Source organism: Xiphophorus hellerii, chromosome 9 (genome assembly GCF_003331165.1).
Source record: "Xiphophorus hellerii strain 12219 chromosome 9, Xiphophorus_hellerii-4.1, whole genome shotgun sequence".
In the NCBI taxonomy this organism is placed as follows: Eukaryota; Metazoa; Chordata; class Actinopteri; order Cyprinodontiformes; family Poeciliidae; genus Xiphophorus; species Xiphophorus hellerii.
The window spans coordinates 12960455-12984407 of NC_045680.1; the positions used below are offsets into that span (position 1 = coordinate 12960455).

Sequence of the window (23953 nt, forward strand, 5' to 3'; positions counted from 1 at the left end):
GTGATAGTGGTCATTTAAATGTTTGTGTGATACATAGATTTATAAATGATTTTAAAAGGGCAAAAGCTCAGCTTAGTCTGGGACTCAACATTTTTGAAGGTCAGACAGACTTTCCACTTAATTTAGGTCTGAAAATGTGCAGAACTGAAACTAATGTTAGGTTTCAACTCAAAAAGCAATAAAACTGCTTCAAATAGAATTCAAATACATTGAAGGAACCTTTCCGACTCACCTCTTCCCTCCTGATGTATTGATCAAATTACCGACTTTGCCTGAATTCACCACATTATTGGGGCCTGCCATGCAAAGCAATGGCAGGAACCTATTGCTATTCTCCCAATTCTTTATTTTTCATCCGTAACCGTTAATGCGGCTCATACCGCTGGGTGCACACCTACAAATGAGGTATCAAAACGTGCAGAAAATTCACGCCATTGGAGCTATTACTTTTGGTGGGATTCGGGGTTAACATGGCGACATAATTCGCAAAAAACTATGAAAAAAACCCCATTATAAGTCAATGGGAAAAATCCTAGAAATACTCTATTTTTGAGGATTCTCTGTGTCGTCACGAATTCACGTAGAAATGCCATTCAAATTTCATTTTGTAGATACGTCTGTGATCTCTTCGAAAGTGAAGACGGCTCGTCGATACCAATTACGGTTTGTCCACAATTTGTCTCTAAGCAACCCAAAGTTTCTCATTTTTCCTAAAATTAGAGTGTGAATCTTCCTGAGTGCCCCTCTGCTAGAGTGAGAAATGAAGACAATTTTTCACCCCAAAATAATTTTGAAATCGCCATCACGCCCACAAATATCGCACGATTGGTATCAAAATCGGTCCTGACATTGATACGCATGTCTGCTCCGGTAAAATGTTTTCGAAATTTATCTAGATCGTACGGTTTTCTGTCACGGTGCTTCAGAGCAAAGTCATGCGACAGGATTTTCTAGGCTGTCTGAGGCTCTGTCACTAACAGTTTACACCTTGGTGAGAAACTTATTTAACATAGCAACGGAACTCAAGAGGCTATTGGCTGCTGATTAGGACTACAAATACGCATCACTGTAGTTCTATCTATAGTGGAATACTCAGTTGAAACAGAGCAGGACTGAACTGGCCTTTAGAACTACTTGCTGCTATGGGCTGTATATAACTGATTTAACTCAGTAACTGTTACACATGGGATTAGTTTGGAACTTTAAAATTAAGCATACTGAAAATTTCAAAATAAAAGCCTTGAACATTTTTAAATCAGGTAATTGCTCTGTTGAGCATTATAATTGATTTAACCCAATGACTGTTATACATGGGATTAGTTTGGACCTTTGAAATGAAGCATAATAATAATTTCAAAATAAAAGCCTTGACAATTTTTACATGAGATTATTGCTCTTTTCAGCATTATATAACTGATTTTATCCAATGACTGTTATACATGGATTTAGTTTGGCCCTTTGAAATGAAGTTTTACAAAAATTTCAAAATAAAAGCCTTGACAAAAATTTTAAATCATACTGAATGGTGCACGGCCACCTTACTTAACGTTCTTGTGATTCTCCACATGCTACTGATTACATTGCAGCGTTCTTTAGCATTGATGCTAATTTCTAGCATGACAACGCCGGGCCCAAACCGACGGGCACGCTTTGGCAGGCCCCGGTTAAATTTCTTCAGAAATTTTCTAGTCTGTATTTGTTTTTTCTTGAGGCAGAACAAATGTTTCTCTCTGTCGTTATACAGTGTTAATAAAGTTTTTTTTTTTAAAAACATCCCCCCTTCCCCCCCACACCCAACAGACTTCTTGTGGCTATGATGTTGAACTGTGATGTCACACATCCTGTTTGTGACATCACTGGTGACTGTCTTTGTATTCCCAGATTCCACAGAGAAATTCATTTGCAGTTTAAGGTTCGAACGAGAAAGAAACAATGGCGGAGAAAGATTTCACGTTACAAAAGTTAGAGATTCTCCAGAAGAACCAGATGAAGCTGAACAGTGAAAATGAGCAGCTTCAGAAAACAGTGGAGAGTCTGAAGAGGAAACTAGAGAGACTGAACAGGACCGATGACTCAACAAATTGGCATGTAGAGAATAGCAAACTCATAAGTTCGAATGGGTATTATAAAAAACAAATGATTAAAGTTAATTTGGAATTGGAGGAAGCGAGAACAACAATTGAAAGAATGCAAAATGATTATTGCAACATGCAACAATTAACAATTAAACTAGAACGGAAGCGGGCCATGGCAAAAAATGACGCGGAAAAATCTTTAAAAGAAAAGTCAGAAAAACTGCTGTGCCTTACTAGGGAGAACGAGGAATTAAATAAGGAGATCGTGGCTTTAAAAATCAAGATAGACAGAATGGAATCCAGGGTGGAAAAAACCAAGATTGAGCCACAAATTGATCAAACACAGGAGGAAGAAACACCAAAACCGAATATATTCCGGAGAGTTGGGCGTGTTTTTGTTGACATGTATAATTCGGGAACGCTGAGGTACTGGGTGCCACCCTGGATTTTTTAATAACTGAAAAAAATTTCAGGTAACTGGACGTAAGTATTGGGGGGTCACTGTGTTGTGAAAACTGGTATGAGGAGGTGGGATCATTCCAGACTAATGCAGACAACAGATCATGAAGGCCTGAGCAAGTGAATCTTGCATTTTGATTTTTTGATGATTATGGGACAAGATATTTTGAATTTACTTATGATGATCATACACCATATATAAAACTGTAATTGAAGTAATAATCAAACAATGTGTTAGATACAGAGGCAAGGGAAAAAGGCAAGTCCGAACATGTCTGGACTTGCCCCAGAGCTGTGTCCCAATTAAGGATCTGAAACTAAGATGGTCACGAGGAAAGTAAGGGAGGGAAGCAGGGTATATGTGGGAATGGCTGGGAGTTTCCGATGAGGTAGTTGCATGCTCGAGAGGTCACGTACGCCTTATAGAGGCATGGGTTGAAAGGGTATATAAGGCCAAGGGGACCAAGAAGAGAGGTCTGGCACCCTGGAGCCATGGGGAAGTTGAGACTTCGCACCGCCAGAAGGGACAAGACCCCTTGACCCTCAGCCCTGGTTCCTGATTTGGCTGCCTTACTCTGCCTCAACCCTAGGATCTCAAAGTTGCAGCAACAGACTTGGAGAAAAGACAAAGGTGACTGAGTGATGAAGATCTGAAGTGTTCGAAGGACAACAGCCAGGTCTGCTTTGCTTCTATTTCAAAGAGGATTTTGACTAGTCTGTAACAAGCGCACGTTGTACTTAGAGGGGGCGCTACCGTTAATAGGAGTGGTTATTGAGGTTGTGCAGGTGTGAGGGCTACTCAGCTGATTGCTTCTTAACTGGAAAAGGCCATAACTCTTGGACTGTAGGTAGTTAAAGGCTAGTTGAGTCTCCTTCGACACCAGCTTAGATAGATCATCTCTACTAGACTTGCTTCAGGGTAATACTCGAAGGCTTAGAGATTTTTTGGACCTGTTGGACGGAGAGCTGGTCAGTAGTCACTCCTTGGATGTTGTGAGGTTGAGGGCGGGGCTGACTATTGCGTAACGACAGCTGGTACCATAACGCTGTGGGGTTAGCGACAGCAGAGAGGAGAACTTGGGGGGTAGCTGGTACCAGGATGTTTGAGGATAGCGCCAGCAGAGAGGGGAGCTTGGGGGGTTGCTGGTACCAGGATGTTTGGGGATAGCGCCAGCAGAGAGGGGAGCTTGGGGGGTTGCTGGTACCAGGATGTTTGGGGATAGCGACAGCAGAGAGGGGAGCTTGGGGGGTTGCTGGTACCAGGATGTTTGGGGATAGCGACAGCAGAGAGGGGAGCTTGGGGGGTTGCTGGTACCAGGATGTTTGGGGATAGCGACAGCAGAGAGGGGAGCTTGGGGGGTTGCTGGTACCAGGATGTTTGGGGATAGCGACAGCAGAGAGGGGAGCTTGGGGGGTTGCTGGTACCAGGATGTTTGGGGATAGCGACAGCAGAGAGGGGAACTATCATTGTTTCCTCAAGAAATGCTTTACAAATGTCACAGTTAAGACTTTTAAGACGTGCATATTAAATGTGCAGCTATTAACATGAAGTATTTAAAATAAGTTATGCTTTATGATATTTTCTTTGCAGAAAAGACAATAGAACAATAGTTAATTGAGAACTTTCTAAGCTCTTCTGGATGCAGATCAGAGCATGTTTACTTAGGGAATATTAGAGCAGTTTACCATATATTTATTTCTCTGTTTTCTTAATTAACTAAGTGGGAGGAGACATTAGAGAAGGAAAAGTGGAAAAGACAGAATTATTAAAGTAGAAGTTTAAAGTATACCGTTGTCTTTCTCATTCACCCAGATTCCTTAGATCAGGGGTCACCAACCTTTTAGAGACTGGGAGCTACTTCACGGGTCCAGAGTAACACGAAGGGCTACTTGTCTGATACAGACATAAATTGTCTTGGCTATATATATATATATATATATATATATGTATATATATATATATATATATATATATATATATGATTACATGCTGCCTGATCATGTTAATGTTAGGGACTACTGACAGTAGTTATCAGTAATAATTTACCATGGCAGCTATGGTTAATTGCTATTATGTGATCAGAAGTTCTTAGTTCAGAGTTTTGAGTTTGATTCCCTTTTGGAGCTTTTCTGTGTGATTCTAAATTGCCCACAAGTGACTGAGAGTTTGGATTGTTGCAGCAGCAGCTGTACAGCTGGACGCACTGAGAGATTTTCCTTTAAATTAAAAAAAGAAAAGTTATTGTATTTCTATTATCCAACCCTGTTTACTAATAACAAAATTATGGAGAAGAAAAAGTTCTTTTGTGCCAAAACATCTTGTATGTAGCGCGCATCAGTGTGAGTCTGTGGGGGTCAAAGGGCACCCAAAGCCTAAATCTTATTGGTCAGTTTGCTTTTTCTGTGAGCTAAAAATGATGAGTGGAGTTTGAACCTCCCGTAGTTATAAGATTTCGCCAATCCTCCTCTTTCCGTGGATCTCACTGCTTCGCTTCAATGTCTTTATTATTTAGCATCGTTTGTGTAAAAAAACAGAAAAAAGAAATAAAAGGGTGCGCTGCTTTAGTGGTTTAGTTTTGTGCCGATGTTTGCGCGTTGGAGAGGTGGTTGTGCTCCTGCAGGTCGGGTGCAGTGATAGTTTTGTACCTTCCAATCTGTCAGACATTTTTTTTCGACATCTGCTTGTGTCAGCCCGCAGGTGACCCGTCAGCTGTTCAGTTCACAAAATCACAAAAAAGCTAATAAACCAACAACCCGCCAGAACCGCGCACTGTAAAAAGCTCAGGCAGAACCTGAGGTTCAAATGATGAGTGGTTCAAACTCCAGTCATCATTTTTAACTCACAGAAAAAGAAAACTGACCTATAAGATTTAGGCTTCGGCGTTCCCCACCTCACCAACTTAAAACTCTGAACTAAGAACGTCTGACCACAATATAGCAATTAACCATAGCTGTCCTTACTGATAACTATTGTGCATAGTCCCTAACATTAATATGATCAGGCAGCATGTAATCATATTTACTTAAATGAATTTTTGTTGTAAAGAAAATTTATGTCTGTATCAAACAAGTAGCCCTTCGTGTTACTCTGAACCTGTGAAGTAGCTCCCAGTCTCAAAAAGGTTGGTGACCCCTGGTCTAAAAATAGCCAGACTTACCATGATTTTATGTAAAAAGAAATCAACTGTTAAGTACTATTTTTTTTTTTTTTAAATGGTTTCCACTAGTATTTTAACCATTTTCTTTCTTTCCAACAAGAATCCAAACAAGTGTTTGTAGTTGGAAGTTCTCTTTTCCATGACATCATCTTCATTCCAAATTTCTAAAATCTTCAACTTTTCAAGGTTAGAAAATTTGTATCCCTAACCTTCTTGAAAACAAGAAGGTTAAAACAAGAATGTCTTGCATGGCAGGCACCTATTGTTCCACACCTAATAAAACGTCTCTTTATTGGGGCCTAATATTAGCCTGCATTATCTTGTTATTTCAGGTTAAGGCACTGGCTTGCGCAGATAGTGCCGATCTATTAGCTTTAGCCTTTAACCTAATGCTAATAGATAGGACTACAAATACGCCATATCTGTAGTTCTAACTAACACTGAATTAAAACAGAGGACTGAGCTGCCATTTAGAACTACTGGCTGTTTTGCCAGTAAATAACTCATTTAACCTAAACAACAATTCTATATGAAGCTTACTGAAAATTTCAAGATAAAAGCCTCAATATCCCTCTGAGGATAGTCACAGATTGACTTCAATGCATTTCTGAAAAATTTCTGAGCTCAGCACACACCATCTTTCTCTCATCGCTGTTATTACTGTGAGTGAGGTAGAGAATATGAATCGTGGTACTATTGGAGACGACAAATAGCCCTCTCAGATGCTTCAAACGGTTTTCAAGTACGTATCACGGTTCCCGAACGGGAAGGAGTTGTTAGGACTGCTTTTTTCTGTCAAACTGGCTGACTCAAAGAAATAGAATTCTGTCAGCCCTGAGTGTCTGACAGACAAGCTTCATTACCATAGCAACAGAACAAAGAACAGGACAGGGCAGAGCAGCTGATTAGGACTACAAAAACGCATCACTGTAGTTCTAACTATGGCAGAACATGCAGGTTAGAACTACGACATGGCAGAACTGTCAGTTACTACAGAGGAGGACTGAGTCTGCCTTTAGAACTACTTGTGTTTTGGGCATTTTATAGCTGATTTTACCCAACCATTGTTACACATGGGATTAGTGTGGCCATTTTAAATTAATCTTAATAAAAATGTGAAAATAAAAGCCTTGACAGTTTTTACATCAGGTAATTGCTCTTTCGGGCATTATATAACTGATTTCATCCAATCACTGTTACTCATGGGATTAGTTTGGACATTTAAAATGAAGCTTACTGAACATTTCAAAATAAAAGCCTGAATATTCCTCTCAGATCTTTCAGAAAAACAAACTACTTCAAACTACTGGAATTCTGTCTCTTCCTGTCTGCTTCATCACGCGACAGCTGAGCTGCTCTTTAGAACTACAATGACTCAAGGTTAGGACTACAACATGGCGGAACTGTCAGTTACTACAGAGGAGGACTGAGCTGGCCTTTAGAACTACTTGTGTTTTGGGCATTTTATAATTGATTTTACCCAACCATTGTTACACATGGGATTAGTGTGGCCATTTAAAATGAAGCTTATTAAACATTTCAAAATAAAAGCATTGACAATTTTTACATCAGGTAATTGCTCTTTTGGGCATTATAGAAACGATTTAACCCAATCACTGTTACTCATGGGATTAGTTTGGACATTTAAAATGAAGTATACTTAAAATTTCAAAATAAAAGCCTTAATACTCCCCTCTGGTTAGTGCACGGCCGTAGGCGGTGCAATAATTTTAGCCTGTATTATCTTTCTCTCTTAGGTTAGTGCGCTGCCTTTCATAGCAAGGCAGTACATTAACATTAGCACAAACATTAGCACTTCACTGCCCTCCACTAGTGCACCGCCATAGGTGATGCAATAATATTACCTTGCATTATCTTTTTCTCTCAGGTCAGGTCACTGTCTTGCGCAGTAGCTAATCTTAGCATTGATGCTAATTTTTAGCATCCGAACACTGGGTCCAAACCGACAGGCACACTTTGGCAGGCCCCGGTTAAATTTCTTCAGGAATTTTCTAGTTTATATCACTGTCATAAACAGCGTTTCCCCTAACACTGGAGCAGCCTTAAAAACGTAAAAAAAAAAAAAAAGACGAAATGCTAACCAGTGTTTTTACATACATATATGACTGCGCGCCATTGTTTTAACTGAGTCTAACTAATGGTTAGACTCATAAAGCGATAATTGACATCTTTCTGATCATACTTAAAAATACATGGACGTAAATCTTCTTACCTTGAAAAAAGTGTTCGCTACAAATTCCCTATTACACCGAGGGCTGCCAGTCACCGCCGATCCACCGCCGCCGCATCTTTCCTCATTAAACTAAAATGACAAGTGCTACTGTCTAAAGTAGTAGCACTATCCAATGTGTGGCCCTAACTGCATTTTTAAAATGATACAAATCTGTAGTTTAGTATTACTTAGGGCAAAAATGATTACCGACAAAAATGCTCTTAGAAAATATTAGGTACAACAAAGTATTTATCTTTTAATAAGCACACTTGTAGGATCACATCTATTCCATGACTTTTACGAAAAAGTCAAATTTGATGGACTCAAATATGCTTTTAAGTTATTGAACTTGACCAACTACAGCAAGCATTTCCAAAGACATCCGAATTCCGCATTGCTTCAATTAGACAAGTTTTAGTTTTTTGTTTGTTTTTTCAATTAAGACCAAAATTATTTGCCATTTGTCTTTATTTTCATGGCTGACTTGACAAATTTGGTCCATAATCTGACAAAATGTCAGTGGTCACCACGTGTTTGAATTTATGCTTCACAATGCACACCAGCACCACCTAAAGGGCAAAGAGAGGTAATGCAGGTGAAAGATCAGAAAAGGGCTAATGAAGTACGGTCAGAATATCATATTTAACAATGTGTAATGACTCATTTAAGTATAAAGTGTGTGATTTCATATTAGAGAGTTACAGTAACTGTCAGAAACCTTAACAAACCACATTTACAATTATAGAAACACTGAAGTGGTTTGAATCTAACACATCATGTACTTTTATAAAACTTACACCCTCGTACACATTTACAAAAAAAAATCATATTCTAATAAAGTTGATATTAAAACTAGGGAATGATAAATTGTTCATTCTATTTGTGCTACATTCACATTGCTCTGAGATAAATAGCTGCTTTAGTGCTACATTCTAAATCTTGGCCAGAAAAACAATATCTTAACAAGCTCTACCAAGGAATTCCTCTTTTAGGCTATATGAACCACCATTAAACACTGAGCACAACTAAGAACAGTCCTGCTGAAGAGAAATATGTTTGCTCCTCCACAACTGAACAGAGATTAAAAAAGGTCCTCATTCAGTTTCAAACATAAAATATTACGCTCAACAACAATGATTACAGTACCACATAAATAAATAAAAATTTTCCCCCAATTGTTTTAAAACACTAAGAATATAAAACAAGAAACCTTTACAATTCATTTTGTTTCAGTCATTAACGAGACATATTTGGCTTCATTTTACTGTCTTTGATGTTTGCATTCATCAGATACACATTTCTGCAACTATGCATAAACAGCATACATTAAGAGATTCTCATTCAAATAATAAAAGTTTCCATGGCTTCATATACTACTGCTCTTCTCAGGTGTGAGTGAATGGTTGCTGAGGTCTTCGCTCTCCCTCCACTGTTTGTCCCGCAGAGAAATATTTTTGCATAGTGGGCTCAATTCCTCAAAATGTTCTGCCTTTCTGTGTTTTGACGAGCTGCAAGTCACACTTTACAAAGAGAGATAAAATACAATTACATTCAAACGTAGAAATTATTATTTTACAAACTTAAATTCAAGTAAAGACGTTGTACCCGTTTTCTGGAATAATGCGAAGTTCACACTCCAAATCAGCTGCAGAAGACGATGTGAGAGAAACCGATCTGGGTATTGGGGAGGCCGAGTCTGGTTGCCATTCGCTGAGTGTTTCTGGACCCATTGGTGCACTAACCTCCGTTTCAGCTGGTTAGATAAAAATGTGACTTAATAACCAACCAAGATTAACAACACTGTAACTGTTAAATGGTTCTGAACTTAAGGAAAGACTCACAGATCAATAAGGCACTTGCAGACTTCGGCACATGAAGCTGCTTTGAGTTTCCAAACGGACTCATACTTAGAAACTGCTGTTTGAGCCATGTTCCCCGATCCTCCTCAAAGATCTTCCTCTGCGAGTTAAATCAGAACATCTTTAGAAACAATCATCATTTTTAGGCTCACGTTTCCTGTACAGCATTTTGTTCACCTCATGGCTCAGTCTAATAGCTGCTTCAGTGAAGTTCCTCCTTTCCCTCTCAAAGCTCTTTCTCTGTTCCTCTAAGCTCTTCCATTCCTCACTGAGGCGTTTCTTCTCCTGCAGCATGTAGCCATCATTCTGCAGCGACACCGAGTCTTCGTTGCACACACAGCTCAGCTGCTTCTGCAAACCGATTGAGCACAAGTATAGTCAGGACCCCAGCAAAGCAGGAGGTATTCAGAAGAAATTCACAAAGCTCAGAATTAACTTGATAATTTCAAAAAGATAAGATAGGAATTGTGACCATTTAAAAAAAAAATCATATATGATAAAATATGGCAGCTTTAGTAGTATCTTTATGTAAATCTGTCTCACAGAACAGATAGACTAGCATCTATAAACATAACTAAACACAAAGATACACATACAACTTCACAGAAACATAACAAAAATACTAAAATACACCAATATTGAGGTTAAATAAATACGCAAAAAGTGGTTCGAAAGTCTGAGAACAAGTAAAAAAATAAAGGCCACAATTCAATTAAGATCTATTTCAGTACAAAATAGGTCTTGATAAAAATATTGTTTGATGAGCTTTATCTTCAGACTTTCTATATTCAAGTACATATTTTTTTATAATTTAGCCCCTCAAAATGCTGTCTTACCTGTAGGAGCTGCTGCTGCTTTTGAATGAAATCTTTGCACCGCTGGATCTCCATCTTTAGCCGGTCCATCTCCTCCTCATGATTCTCACGAGGGACAACGTCATCATTGTTAGACTCAGACATCTGAGTCAAAGATACTAAAAAAAAAATAAGGAAAAATCATCTATGTCCCAAAGGTCTTATAAATCTAGAATTTGATTATTACCAAAAGAAGAGGGCCTTGAAAATTAATAATAAATTGATGCCAGACCAGAGCATTAGGATGATAAAAAAAACTGCATGTACTGCTTATACAGTATATGCACTGTGCAAGATGTGTTGTCTGATTTTAGAAAATCTGTTGAATCCTTGATCTTGAAACTTTCCTTTTTAGTCATATGATACAAGGAACAAAAATAAAGAGCTGTTTGAATGGTTAGCAATGAACAGTTCTCTCCTGATCTACTGAAATTTATTTGACAATGGTTAAATAGTCCTCAAACCCAATAAGTTTTTTCTCCACACTACCTTGGCTGTCCAGTCTTTCAACATGGCTCTTGAGTCTTCTCCACTGGAGGCGAATACTGTTAGTCAGCTTCTCCCTGGCATCAATACAAAACAGCTCTAAACTTTCCTTACTGGGGTCAAACACCTCATCGTCTTCGTCTGAGGCAGCCTGAAATCAAGATACAAATTCTTGGTAAAAGTGTGCAAAACACCGTATAAAATATATTTTTGTATTCATAGATAAAATAGACAAAACGAAAGGAAAACTAGTGTTTACAGAAATACGAGTAAATTGTAAAGAATATTTGGTTATGTGTGCAACAGAGACTTAACAGGAAGAAAAAGGACTAGAAAAAGTGGAAACAGTATTTATAAACAGTACTGGCCAAAACAGCGCCAACCTGCGTGTCATTATGGTCATAATTTTCTCCTTTGGGGATCAGTTTTCTTGACTTCAGGATGGACACCATCTCCTTCTTCATCTGATGCATCACCTTCCTCAGCTCTGCATTTTCCAGGACCATCTCCCTCTGCCTCATGTCGTAGTTGCTTAGTAGTGTCCTATACATCTCTCCCTCATGCCTTCAGGAAAAAAAAAATATATATATATATTATTTTATTTTATATTTTTTTGTTATTAGTCAGTTATAAAGCTAGAGTCAAAGGCTGCCAAAACCATGTAAACTCTACCAGATATGATGCTCTTAAAGGTAAAGTTTAATCTCATATAACAATCTGTTTAAAAACCTGGGTGACTTTAGGTTTTACACCTTTAAATTCAGACAAGACAGAAGTTGTTTTTGTTAAGTCTTCTCCACTGGAGGGGAATACTGGTAGTCAGCTTCTCCCTGGCATTAATACAAAACAGTCTCTGAAAAATGTCACCAAGGGCTTAACTAGTGACAGCATCTGAATGGCATTAAATTGGCGTTTGGTAATAAAGTAAAGAACGTTGGTGTTATTTTTGACCAGGTTATTTTGAGCTACCTCTGTAGACATGCTGAAAAGCTTAAGGATGCTGGAAGCTGTTTTTCCTCAGTCTCCATTTTATGTCTGGTCTGGTCTTAAAACAGCAATATTATCATTTATCACAATAATGATTGGGACAATTTCTTGCACAGAAGTTTTTTTGATGTTGACAGAACAGAGAACCGCCCAGCTGGTCGTGGCAGACGGTTGCTCAAAATGAGTCGGGTTCTGCTGTGGGTATTTATTTTTTTTCTATTAAAAGGAAGTCGCCCCTTTCTCATGTCCAAAGTTGATTAAAGATGCAGAGAAAGCATGTGAACACAGTTTTGTTGTTCATGAACATAGCAATTGCTTTAAATTACTGCTTTATAAATAATATAAACTAAAATTAAAGTTCATGTTTGAAATACATATTATTTAAACATCCTGGCCAAAACATACCACTTTTGCTGGCAGTGTAATATTACAATCACAACAACCTTTAGCACAAACATCTTTACCCAAATTTTAAATACCTCCAATGATTTTCTTCCTTTATGTGGCAATACAAATGTAATAATTTCCTAATAATGATAAAAGCATTCTGAATTAAAATGTATTTCTTTAAAACTGACAGTAAAATCTACCATGGCTCTAACAATAGAGCTCTAATTTGATTTTACAAAAGTTAAACAGAACCTACTTTGCTTCTGTTTTTTCAGTTTTCCAAAGGCTTCTCTTTCCATCAGCTCTTCCAATGTTGTTTAATACGTCAATAGCTGGAAAACAAGAACATGAAAAACAAAGAACATAAAGCGGGGGAAGTTACCTGTTTCTCCAGTTGGTTTATGCATTATAATATTGTACACTTTTATTTTCCGCCACATTTTCTTCTTCAATCTGCCCTGAAGTATCTCATTGTTTTTCACAAATACAACTATCATTCTTATTTTCAGCACAGTAGAGGGGTGAGCAGGTTTCAGTGCATTGTCTCCAAGCTTTTAATTCCTTGTATACAGTTAGTACTAAAATGAAAAATTATTATGCAAGCAAATGTGCTATTTTACCTGGTTTTCTATCTTTTTTGTCAGCAAGGAGTTGATTCAGTCGCTCCTTTAGTTTAGTGAATTCTCTCTCCCTCCTTTTCATTTCGTGGTTGAACTGACAGGCACGGCTTGAAATTATGTTCTGCAGTTTTTGCACCTGTCGCGAAGGAGAGAAAAAGGAAAAACAAGCTGATGCTTTTTGTACAAAATGCATGGGGTAAACTGTGAAAGTATTACTTATGATAAAACTAGTGCACATTGCCTCATCGCACCTCTTCTTTCTCATTTTTCAGACAGTTCTGCAGACTCTTCAGTTTCAGCTGCAGCTGTCGTTCTCTCTCAAGCAATCCCATGTTTTGTCGTTTGGAAACTTCAACCTCTTCCTGCACAGCAAAGCCAGATCACAGAGAAATCCAATTGAGTGTGTGTGTGTTTTTACTATTCATTAACTAATCTGCAATTTTATTATTAATGCAATATTAAAAATAGGCAAGTCACTCATTACTTTACCTTTAGATGAGTGTTATTGATCTTCAGGAAATCCATATTGCTGCTGAGTTTCAGCTGCTCTATTTCCATGTTCTCCAGTGTTCTCAGGCTCCTGTGGTGCAGCTGAATCAGGTCATACATGCAATTCAGCACAGCCACAACATTCAGCTGTGAGCCGCTGTCTGACTCGGTCCAGCCAGGCGAGAGACCCAGCAGTGACACCTCCTGTAAAATAAGATAAATCAGGTGAGTTGACATTCAGACTTCCAACACATTGCTGCAGTTTGCCCCAGATCTGTCTTTGGGACTCAATTTATGAGTAGGCCTATCAATTTGAAAGCTACGAAACTAACAGACCTGACTGATGTGAGACAGGCATTCCTGCAGATTGTGCTCTGTGCAGAAGGTGCTGAGCCTGTGAGAGTTTCTGTGGAGTGGCAGCGATGACTGGCTGAACTGACTCAAGGGAGGTGTTCTACATTCAACAGAACAGCGGCGAGCGTCCTTGACTTGAAGGGGAAAAGAAGTCTGTCAAATATCTCCCGTCTTATGTTCATTTACTATATGAAAGAACTAATAACTTTTCAATTAAAATAAACTGTTGAAGGAATTTTAGGAATTATTTTTACAATGATTACAAATAAAATTTATCAGTTATGATTTCTTATACAGGACTAAGCTTGGATATACTGTTTATTGAATAATGCAATAGAGGACTAAACTGTAGAGAAACCTACAGGACAGAACATGTAGCGCTGAAGGACAAGATTGATAGGTGAGTCAAATACGACACATTTTGTGAGACAAAGAGCATTTTGCAATGAATTATAATATTTCACGAGACTTAAACTCACCCTGTGAGGACTCTGGCATTGTTGCAGTGCAGCCGTCAGCAACCAGTGTGGAAAATCTACAGCATGTGCAGATTAGAAAACATGAATGCAAGATCCACCTACTGCATCCTGAAATAGACGGTCAGATTAGCAGTGGCCATTCGACGCACTCTGGATTACCGGGCTTTGAGAATAAACATGCGGTGGTGAGGGGTTGAAACCTGCAACAAACTGAGTAAAAAAGCTCATGAATCAAGAATAAAAAGGTTGTAATTTGCATCTAAAATATAGTGTATTTCTTTTACAACTATTAATATGGTTATTTTGTTAGTTTAAGTGTATGGTATCATAGCACTTAAAGAGATTGCACGCTGAGCCAAGGCTGTTAATTTTTCTTAATGGAGTAATCTGTTGATCAGATTAACTCCAGGCAGACAACATGTTGGTTTATTTCCAGAGAAACAAAATCAAGAAACATGGATGGAATCTATGTATGTTACAAAAATAATTTATGGGCTTTCGAGTGAGACTGATCAACTCTCATTTGAAAGCGCTTACTGAACTGTTTCTCTTACAATTTTTGGATAAAAGCTACACAAAAATGTATAGAGTTCAATTAAAACCTAAAATATTTAAATAATTAAAATGTTCTGACAATTCTGTACTACTGTTGTTGTTTTTTTTTAACCTTTCCTGTATCTTCTTAAAAGTTAATAATATAACTCAGAAGGATATGCATTTTCTCTCAATGACACCTATTCTGGTTAGACAAATTGGGAATCCTTAGTGACAGACTACTAGTGTTAACCTTTAATGAGGGCATTTTAAATTTAAATGTCTGTTCATGCGTGGTATTTCGAGAGTTCTGCCATTGTCTATAGGGCAGTATCCAATAAATATGATTATTTATTGGATATTTTTGATTTAAATTAATTATGAAGTAGTCCTGGAGCTACAGTTCAGTGTCACTTATTTTAGCATGTCTTGTCTGAGAAAGACTAAAACATGTGTACTTTGTATAACCAGAAAATTGAATAAACAGAAAAAATGCACACGTTACTTCATTATAATCGAGATAAAACATTGAACTGAGCGCTGTGCGGCGTGACATTTAAACTGTATTGCTGCCTAATCTGGACAAGCTTAATCGTATAAGGCGTGAATGAGTTTATTTACAGAACAAAATCAACGAGTAATGTTTTATGTACTCACTTCATGCTTCAATTTATGCCGTATTTCCGAGGCTAAATGCGTCCCAGCTCAGCTTGCCTCTGCAAACCACCGACACACAAACCAAACACGGCGCTGAATGGCCCACTCGTTGCATAGCAACCAAACATGGCTCATTGTGATTGGCCGCTGGCTGTGAGGCAGTTCGACGTTCTCAAACGCAATAAATTTTTAACGTTAACTTTTACCATGTTTAACAAACCCTTCACACAAAAAGCGTTTCTCACTTGGTCAGATTAAAAATGGACTTGAAGACTGGAAGTCTAAAGTTAAAAATAAATTTAAAGTGAAATGTCAACTATACACGAATTATTTTTAAACGAAAGCAATGCAAAATGGCAGTTCGAGCAAACATGTTGCCATCATTTAAAAAACATTTAAAACATAATATCGACATAATATAATAGTTCTATCATTCTAAATCAATGTATTAACTGATATGTTATCTTCTCATCATTCCCAGAAAAATATGTTTCTGGGTTGAGGTGTCTGATTTTGTAGTAAGCCTTCAGAGAACCTAAAAATTATGAATTATGATTATTTTTAAGTTCATATTTAAGCTTGGACATATCTACTGTCTATTACAAACACAAGAAAGAAGAGCTTGAAGATAAACATAAAAGCATATGCAATTTTTAAAATCTTATGTAAGACATCATTTAGTTAAAATGAGAGCAGATCTCTGAGTTCTCTTCACCCTTTTATAATTTCCTCTTTATTCTGTTACATTGAGACAAAATAAGAAAACATGGGAGAGTGAGACAGTCATATTGCAAAGCATGTGTCCCTTTAAAATTTAAAGGAAGCCATTAGAGTCTGGTGGCCAAAGGAGCACCACTGAAACACATCAGAGTGAGCAGAGTAGCTTTGTCTCCAGGGACTGGGGAGTAAACCCATCCCCATCAATTACAACAGCCCCACCCTATCAGATCAAGGGTCAAAAGAGAAGTAGAACCCATATTCTGAAAGAAAAACACATTTTGCCTGTTTTAGGAGGGTTTAGGATGTCATTTGATCTTTTAAAATCTTTATTCTGTTTCGGTCAGTTTCATGGCATTGAAAAAACTGTGGCATTCATTTCACATTAAAAGTGTAATTATTTCCAGAAGATTAAGCGTGGATGAAAATTAGGCAACTTGAGCAAAATATTTTTACCACTCTGTCTGGATAGGCCTGTCGCAGTGAGTAATAAATCAATTAATTGTACGATAAATCAAAATGAGCTCAATAATTTCTATTTGCATAATTTATTGTTTTTTCTCTCTCTTTCTACCAAAATTTGTATGACAAAAGGCTTCAGTCTGGTAGATTGGTCTCAACTAACCCTTTTGTTGAAGGACAATTTTGTTTATAGAGATTTCTTAATTTATTTCATTTGTTAAATGTTAATAGGATTTTAAAATGTATTGATAATTTTACCATTACCATCATATTATTTGAAAATGGTCTCAGGAAAACAATATTATTGTTTATCACAATAACATCTTGGACACTTTATAGTCCAGCAAAGTTTGACAGGGATCTGTTTCAGAATAAAATGTAAATGTCTTGAACCCCAGACAAAATCGATATAATACAGTTATTAAAAATTTCCATTAACATAAAACTAATCTTTTCTAAGAACTTTGTACATCTATGACTTTTCTGTCTGTTCTGAATTCGTAATACACCATATTTGTACATAATGTGTGTACTAAGAGATTGTCCAAAAACCCTTAAAACATGCAGGGATCTTGAATCTGCTGCCATCTTCAAATATAATGAGTGTTCTGTGGTAAAGAAACCATCTCAGGTGTTCAAAAAACTTCTGAAATCCACCATCAGTTAAAAAAAAAATTAAAGAAATAATAATAATAATAGTAAACTGTTTGGAGTAAATGCAAGTTCAAACTCCACCAGCAAGCTATGCATGACCTAGGAACAAATGTTACTCTGCCCATCAGTCAGGTACTGCAGACAATGTAACAGCTTTTTTAGGGAATGAGTTCCCGACTGACCTGCCAGCAATTTTGACCTGCCACCTACTGAATATGAAAATATATTAAACAAAGAAACATAGAAAGTTTCTTTCATTTCAACCTGACTTTCAGATTGAAAAAGGTGTAGATGCTCTATTTTTATGCCTGCAAGTCATGTGGAGATCCAGGATCCTACTGGCTGACTCCAGCGGGATTGATGCCGTTTTGAACCCAAGGGACCACTCAGCAAGTAAAAGACAGGAGGAGAGCGATGTACTTATCTACTGTATCTCTACATAGGTACATATGTTTGCGCAGTCTGTGTGAAGAAACGAGCGTTATCTAGCAGTACCACACATTTGGATAAATGTGGGTAGTTTATCTGATTGCAGATTTTGAAAGAACACCACATGAGTGAAATCTGATTCTCATTGTAGATAAAGATGCTTACATCCGTTGTGAAGCAAGAGATAAGTAAAGACGTAAAAACACACAGAAGAATTAGATTTTCTCTGTGGATCTCAGCAAATTATTGTAGCTATGTCAACATCTAAATAAATTCAACTGTGACATAACATAGAACGACCAAAATCTGTAACACAGCTGCAGCTACAAAGGCAGTGACATATTGATAAACCACTTACTTTTGTAAATTTTGAAAAGACGAATTTCTTCACTTCCACTAGATGGCAGTGAAGAGCTCTGGATTAGATTATAACCATAGTTTGAGATTCAGGGTTAAAATCTGTTTCTATCCTGCACTGATATGCATTGTTGTTAATTATGAACTATGTTTACACATTAAACTAGTACATACACTCCTGCTTTGTTTTTCTCAGGGCTAAGCTATACATTGTCAATAAATTCTGTTTTAGTATTGTTCTGTCTGTCCTTTTTCATCGTATTAGTTTCTGTTATATTTGTGTGGAAGTAATACACAATGACCAGCATTTGGAATAACTCCAGAATTCGTCAGACTCTTAAAAAAGTAAAAAGAAAAATGATTTTTAAAAAATCATATTAGAACAAGTAGCAGATTCATCATCACAAGTGACGATGACTTTGTCCGTCATGGTAGTCATCTGTTTTACCATGAATGTAAATGGCTCCATGATTTTATAAGGTGCACACTCTTTTAAAAAATATAGCAAAACATCACTTAAATATAGCTTCAGTTCTACGTAACATCCTTTCTCACCCATATTCCTGGTAAAATTAGAGACAACACCTGGTACAAATCAAATGGCTACAATCTATAGAGAAAGCTGTAACTCTGACTGAAAGGAAGTTAGAGCAAGTCGCACTTTCAACCACAAAAAGAGTCATGTGGTGTTACCAACAGAAAAGCTGGAGCCCTGATAGTTACTGTGTGTTTATTTTCATCTCAAGCAAATCTGCTAATAATAATTATACCAAACATTTGTCTTCTTCATCCAAAGATCTGCATGTGTAACGTTAAAAAAAATCTCCGAGTCAAACATGTGGGCATCTGTTATTTCCCAGGAAATAACAGAAACTGCTTTTCAACAGAAACTGTGGAACACAGTTTGCTAAGTTTACATCTCAACTACCTTGTATATTTCCTAACAGAGTGTTCCTCTGGCTGACTTTAAGAAGCCACCCACAGAGGAAATTATAGAGTGAAAAGAAGCAGTTTATTGGGTGATTGCTGCCGATGTACAATGTGGCTGTTTTGTTGTATCAGATTCAAAGTATAAAAGCTGTATAGCTGTACATGCAACGTCAAATACTGAAAAACCTGAAAGTAACACAGTGACAAAAGCTCTCACTTGTGCTGGAGATATTTTGCACACTCTGCACACTCAGCAGTCACCAGCAGCCCTGTTTTGAAAGTGAAGCTTCCCATAAAAACCCCTTGTGCTGCTGGAGGCAGGACTTCCTGCTAGCAGACAGCTAATTCATGTGTTGGACACAGCAGAGAAACGAATTACCCTTTCAGACTCCACACCCAGAACAAATAGGATGTCCTGCTGTGTCTCATGTGGGAGTTTCAATGTTGTCTGAAATGATTTTCCAAGTAGATTATGAAACACAGATGTTTATTCCAGGAGAGCAGGTATATTTATATTTGTTCACTTAATAGGTTGAGCTTTCATCTCCCACAGGACATCAATTCATTGAAAATCTTATGCATTGTGTTTGTTTGTGTGGTTAATTTCGACTGAGTCACATTGCAGGGTCCTTAAAGCAGTGTGGTTGTATAAAAGCAAATCCGGTGAGTCATGCTGTGTGTTTACAGTAAACCTCTGTCAACAATAAATGAAAACTTTTATCTCATTCAATGAACTTGGGTCAAAGTTTCTGCTTAATTGCTCTAGCTCTTTGTTATTTGAATAAGGAATTTAAGTTTCCAGCAAATTCTTGGCTTTTCACTCGTCTCATTGTATCTATCATCTTGAAAAACAAAATATCCACTGGGAAGACAACTCTGGATTCCAGAATAGTGTCTAATCTTGTGTATGACAACCTGATGTTGTTGTCATACACATGTCATTTTAATAATATTAACAAGTAACTGCCAGTCTTTTGAGATACGTTTCTACCAGCTTTGAACATCTGGAGCCTGAATTTTGTGCCAATTCTGCTATGAAAGATAACATAAAGTTTTACCACAGGTTGGATTTAGGTTAGGACTTTGACTAGACCATACTAACACATGACTAAGACTTGATTAAAACCATTTCATCGTAACTCAGGCTGAATGCTGGATGGAGAATCTTCCTCCCAGTCTCAAATTTTCTGCAGCCTCTAGCAGGGTTTCCAGGATTGTCCTGTGTTTAGCTCCATCTGCCCTCCAGTCAGTTCTGACCAGCTTCCCTGTCTCTGCAGAGAAAAAGCATCTGGTGAGAAAAAGCAGCGATGTTTTTTCACCACACATTCAGTGGGGTTTTGCCTGTACTCCAAATAGTTTATATCCAGTCCCATCTGCAGCACCTTCTTCCACATGTTAGCTGAGACTTCCTAAAAGGGATTTCTTTAAAAAAAAAAAAAAAAGCTTTCCTTTTAACACTCTCAGATCAAGACCATATTTGTGGAGTGTGCAGCTACTGTAGTTGTCCTATCAATAGAGCTGTGGATCTCTGTAACTCCTCCAATGTTACCTTCTTAGTTTAAATTGACAGCCATGTCTTGGTTGGCAGCTGTGCCATTCGCTTTCTAATTTCAAGTGATTAATTTAAGTGCTTTGTGACATGTTAGAAGCTTAAGTTATTGCTTTCTAAACTTACCCCGCATTATACTGCTCCCCAACTTCATCCCTGGCCTGTCTGCTGTGCTTCTTGGTCTTCTTGATGTTTATTCAGTAATGTTCCCTTTGGTCTTCACAGGACAGCTGTATTTATGCTAAGGATAAAGTGTACACATGTAGACTCTCTATACTAACCTCTGAAGGCAATTTGTTGCACCAGATTTCATTTAAGAATATCAGAGTCAAGAGAGCTGAATATGAATCCACAAATCTTCACCACAAATTAGCAAAGAAATTTCCACAATCAGCGTTTTATTCCAGACAGTTCCCCTGAGTCCCAGCGCACTGAAACTCAAACACCACTTCTGCATTGTAGGTGTCCTTCAGTAGACAAATTGCTGGAGTTAATGTTTACCTCACCAAATAATGAAACACTGAAATGTAAAGGTTTGAACTAAAAGCATACTTATCACTTTAGAAAAGTACTGAAGATTGAGGTTTTGAGACATGTCTTTTGTTTTTGCATTTTTTCTATAGAAGCATTGCAAATCTATATAAGGGTTTATTATGATCCTGTAAAAAGGCATGTTAAAAAGTAGAAATGCATCTTTTCTAATAGCTGTATATACATCACTTTACCTTTGAACTCCTGCTTTTTATGTGTGATTTTATGTGAAGCCGGTTCAAAGCTCTAAGAAAACACAATTTCAAAGTTGTTGCTAATGGATAGAAAATCTTAATGCACACAGCTGAAGTTGTTGCCCAACTATTTCAATACCTTCACTATTCAACATGTCCGCATTTACTGTGAAAGATGAAACCATGTAGATTGTGCCTGTGAAAGAAAAAACGTTAGAGTATGAGTTATTAGTGTGGGTGTTGATGTGTAACAGAAAACCTTTACATTTATTAGACCTGCTGTGTTGTGAAGTCTTTGTGTTTGTGACAGAGGGACCTGTTGCTGCATGCCAGCACTTCCCCATCCTGAGCCTCAGGGTGTCTGGTCTGCATGCTTTGGTTAGAAGTTTTTTTTTTTTATCTGCTTTTGTACATTTGTTTTACATCATTTCACAATTATTCTTCAGTAGAACTTGGAGACAAATTGTTCCCTTTAAATCAGCTGAAGTGAACTCAGGTTCACACACCACCAGTTCACTAACATAGCATAGAAAAACACAAACGTAGCCTGATGCTGGTGCCCTATATTTCACCAATAGGTTGGGATTTGTTAAATGTAATCTGGCATTTTGTTCTATCAGTGGCATTTCAGCCAATATCAGTACAAAACTCACTTTACTGATAATGACATTTTCTTCCCAGCTTCAGTCTGTTTTTATTCTGGCACTTAGCAAAAAAAAAAAAAAGTGGGATTTTGATTATCATAGCTCACCTTTAACTGGATGAGCTATGGTTTACCTTATGGTTTAAGGTTTAGTTTAATTTCATGTAAAAGAGTGAGGAAAAGAGGTTAAGTGTCTTTTTATACATTGTATACAAATACTTTCTTTCAACTCTATATGTACTTACTTAAAACTTACTTTTGGTTGACGCCAGTTTCCAGGGTAGTGAAAAGATTTTGCACAATATTGTAAACATGTAACTCTATAGCATTAAAATGATCTCACAACACAGATCAAAGAGAACAAATACACACTATTTAATGTAATACAAAAGCTGAATACATTCATGCTTAATTTAACCAAGAGTTTTCAAATCCAAACAAATTTTAGATGATCAGGTTATTTTCTAAAATGATTTGTATGGATATTTTTATGTTTTATTTTAAGTTTTTTCTACCTTATTTGTTGTCCTTTCCCAAAGAAAAACATTCAGAAATAGACTGTCCTGAGTAAAAAAGTAATTATATATAATTACATTAAGCCAGAGGGAACATAACAAACTTGACTACACTAGAATTTAAACTTTATATGTTAGATAATTTTGTTGAGAGCCATGTGGGATGTAGGTTAGTTCAAACATTTTGTATATCAAATTTGTCAAAACTGATCAGTTGACAAGGTAAAACGACACGTTTTATGCAAAGTGTGTGCTTCCAATCATTAAGATGTACAGTACATGAGATGTTTTTCCTGACTTAGATAAATTTTAAGCTCACATTGCTTAAAATTATAGTAGATCAGCGCCGCATTTTTAAATGACTGAATGTTTGTATTTCACTTGTAGTAAGAGCATCGGAAGTTAAGACCAAAACCTGAAAAGAGTTTTGATGACGATCACAAATTCAGCGGAACCTGAAAGTCTTGTTCATGACTGTTGGTAAAGGTGAGAAATCTGAGACCATCAACGTTTGCACGAGACATTGAACTCGACTGAGCGTCATTTTATACTGACGACATCCAGAACCGTTGCAACACTCGTCCGGCGCAACCACATTCCTGCAATTACACAAATATGCTGTGACAGTCGAGGCTGGCAAAGCCAAGTCTTTAACACAAACACAAAAACTATTTTAAATTTATCTTTACAAGTACTGTACATTGTCTCAAGTGTCACATTTACTACATACATTTTTAATGCAAGTTGTGAAGATTCTAAATGATAAAGTTTCCCATCAAACTGTAAAAGTAACAATGCTGTTATTTTAATTTGATTTTCTTGAGCTTTTAACAGACAGGAGAGAAATACGATGTGGTCATCTGCAACTGTAGCCCACCTGCTTCAGTTCAACATGACGAGCATTCAGAGGTGGTATTTCACATTCCTGGGACATCTGATATTAAATAGGTATTTTCACAAAGTAAACTGCAGGACACAGGATTTTAAAATCCAAGAATATCAGCAGTTTCTGCTGGTTGAGCACCAACAACCACAGCATTAAATCACTTCAATTCCCACATTTCTACTGTATTCATTTTGTGTTTTGTTGTTTCTTGTTCTTTTAGTTGTTTTGAAGTATAGTTTAGTATATTTTGGTTTGTGAATGCATTTTAGAGGGAAATTTATAGGACTACAAAGAAATAGTCCTTTTGGACTAATAAAGTTGTCTGGATCTGAATTGTTTTCACCATATTTTTGACTTCCTGTCATATGTTTGCTTATTAACAATCTGTGTTGACAAGCAAATAATCAGTGTACATAATAAAGTGATTAGTAAGTGTGAAGTAATTTAAAATG

General features: G+C 37.2%; 1 protein-coding gene across 3 annotated transcripts; it reads right to left on the reverse strand.

The window, feature by feature from the left end:
* Window positions 1-8156: 8156 nt before the first annotated feature.
* LOC116726527 (afadin- and alpha-actinin-binding protein-like) lies at window positions 8157-15717 on the reverse strand. Of its 3 annotated transcripts, none has more exons than XM_032573303.1 (14): window positions 15635-15717; window positions 14444-14499; window positions 13947-14098; window positions 13611-13814; window positions 13373-13483; window positions 13122-13257; window positions 12758-12833; window positions 11508-11688; window positions 11128-11275; window positions 10621-10757; window positions 9962-10135; window positions 9767-9884; window positions 9531-9678; window positions 8157-9445 (listed from the first exon to the last, which is right to left on the reverse strand). In XM_032573303.1, exons 1-14 carry the CDS (start codon window positions 15637-15639, stop codon window positions 9292-9294), a joined length of 1800 nt encoding a protein of 599 aa, XP_032429194.1. In that variant the 5' UTR covers window positions 15640-15717; the 3' UTR covers window positions 8157-9291. The 3 variants fall into 3 exon arrangements, with proteins under 3 accessions (XP_032429194.1, XP_032429196.1, XP_032429195.1); XM_032573305.1 differs by having other exon boundaries at window positions 14444-14551; window positions 15635-15704; XM_032573304.1 differs by having other exon boundaries at window positions 14444-14653; window positions 15635-15703.
* Window positions 15718-23953: the final 8236 nt, after the last annotated feature.

What these genes read in the sequence shown, in the direction of transcription:
- LOC116726527 (XM_032573303.1), bottom strand. An exon ending in TGAAAGACTGGACAGCCAAG is followed by an intron (nt 10,758 to 11,127) that starts GTAGTGTGGAGA and finishes TTTTTTTTTTAG; the next exon opens with TATCTTTGACTCAGATGTCT. An exon ending in CTATTAGACTGAGCCATGAG is followed by an intron (nt 9,885 to 9,961) that starts GTGAACAAAATG and finishes TTTAACTCGCAG; the next exon opens with AGGAAGATCTTTGAGGAGGA.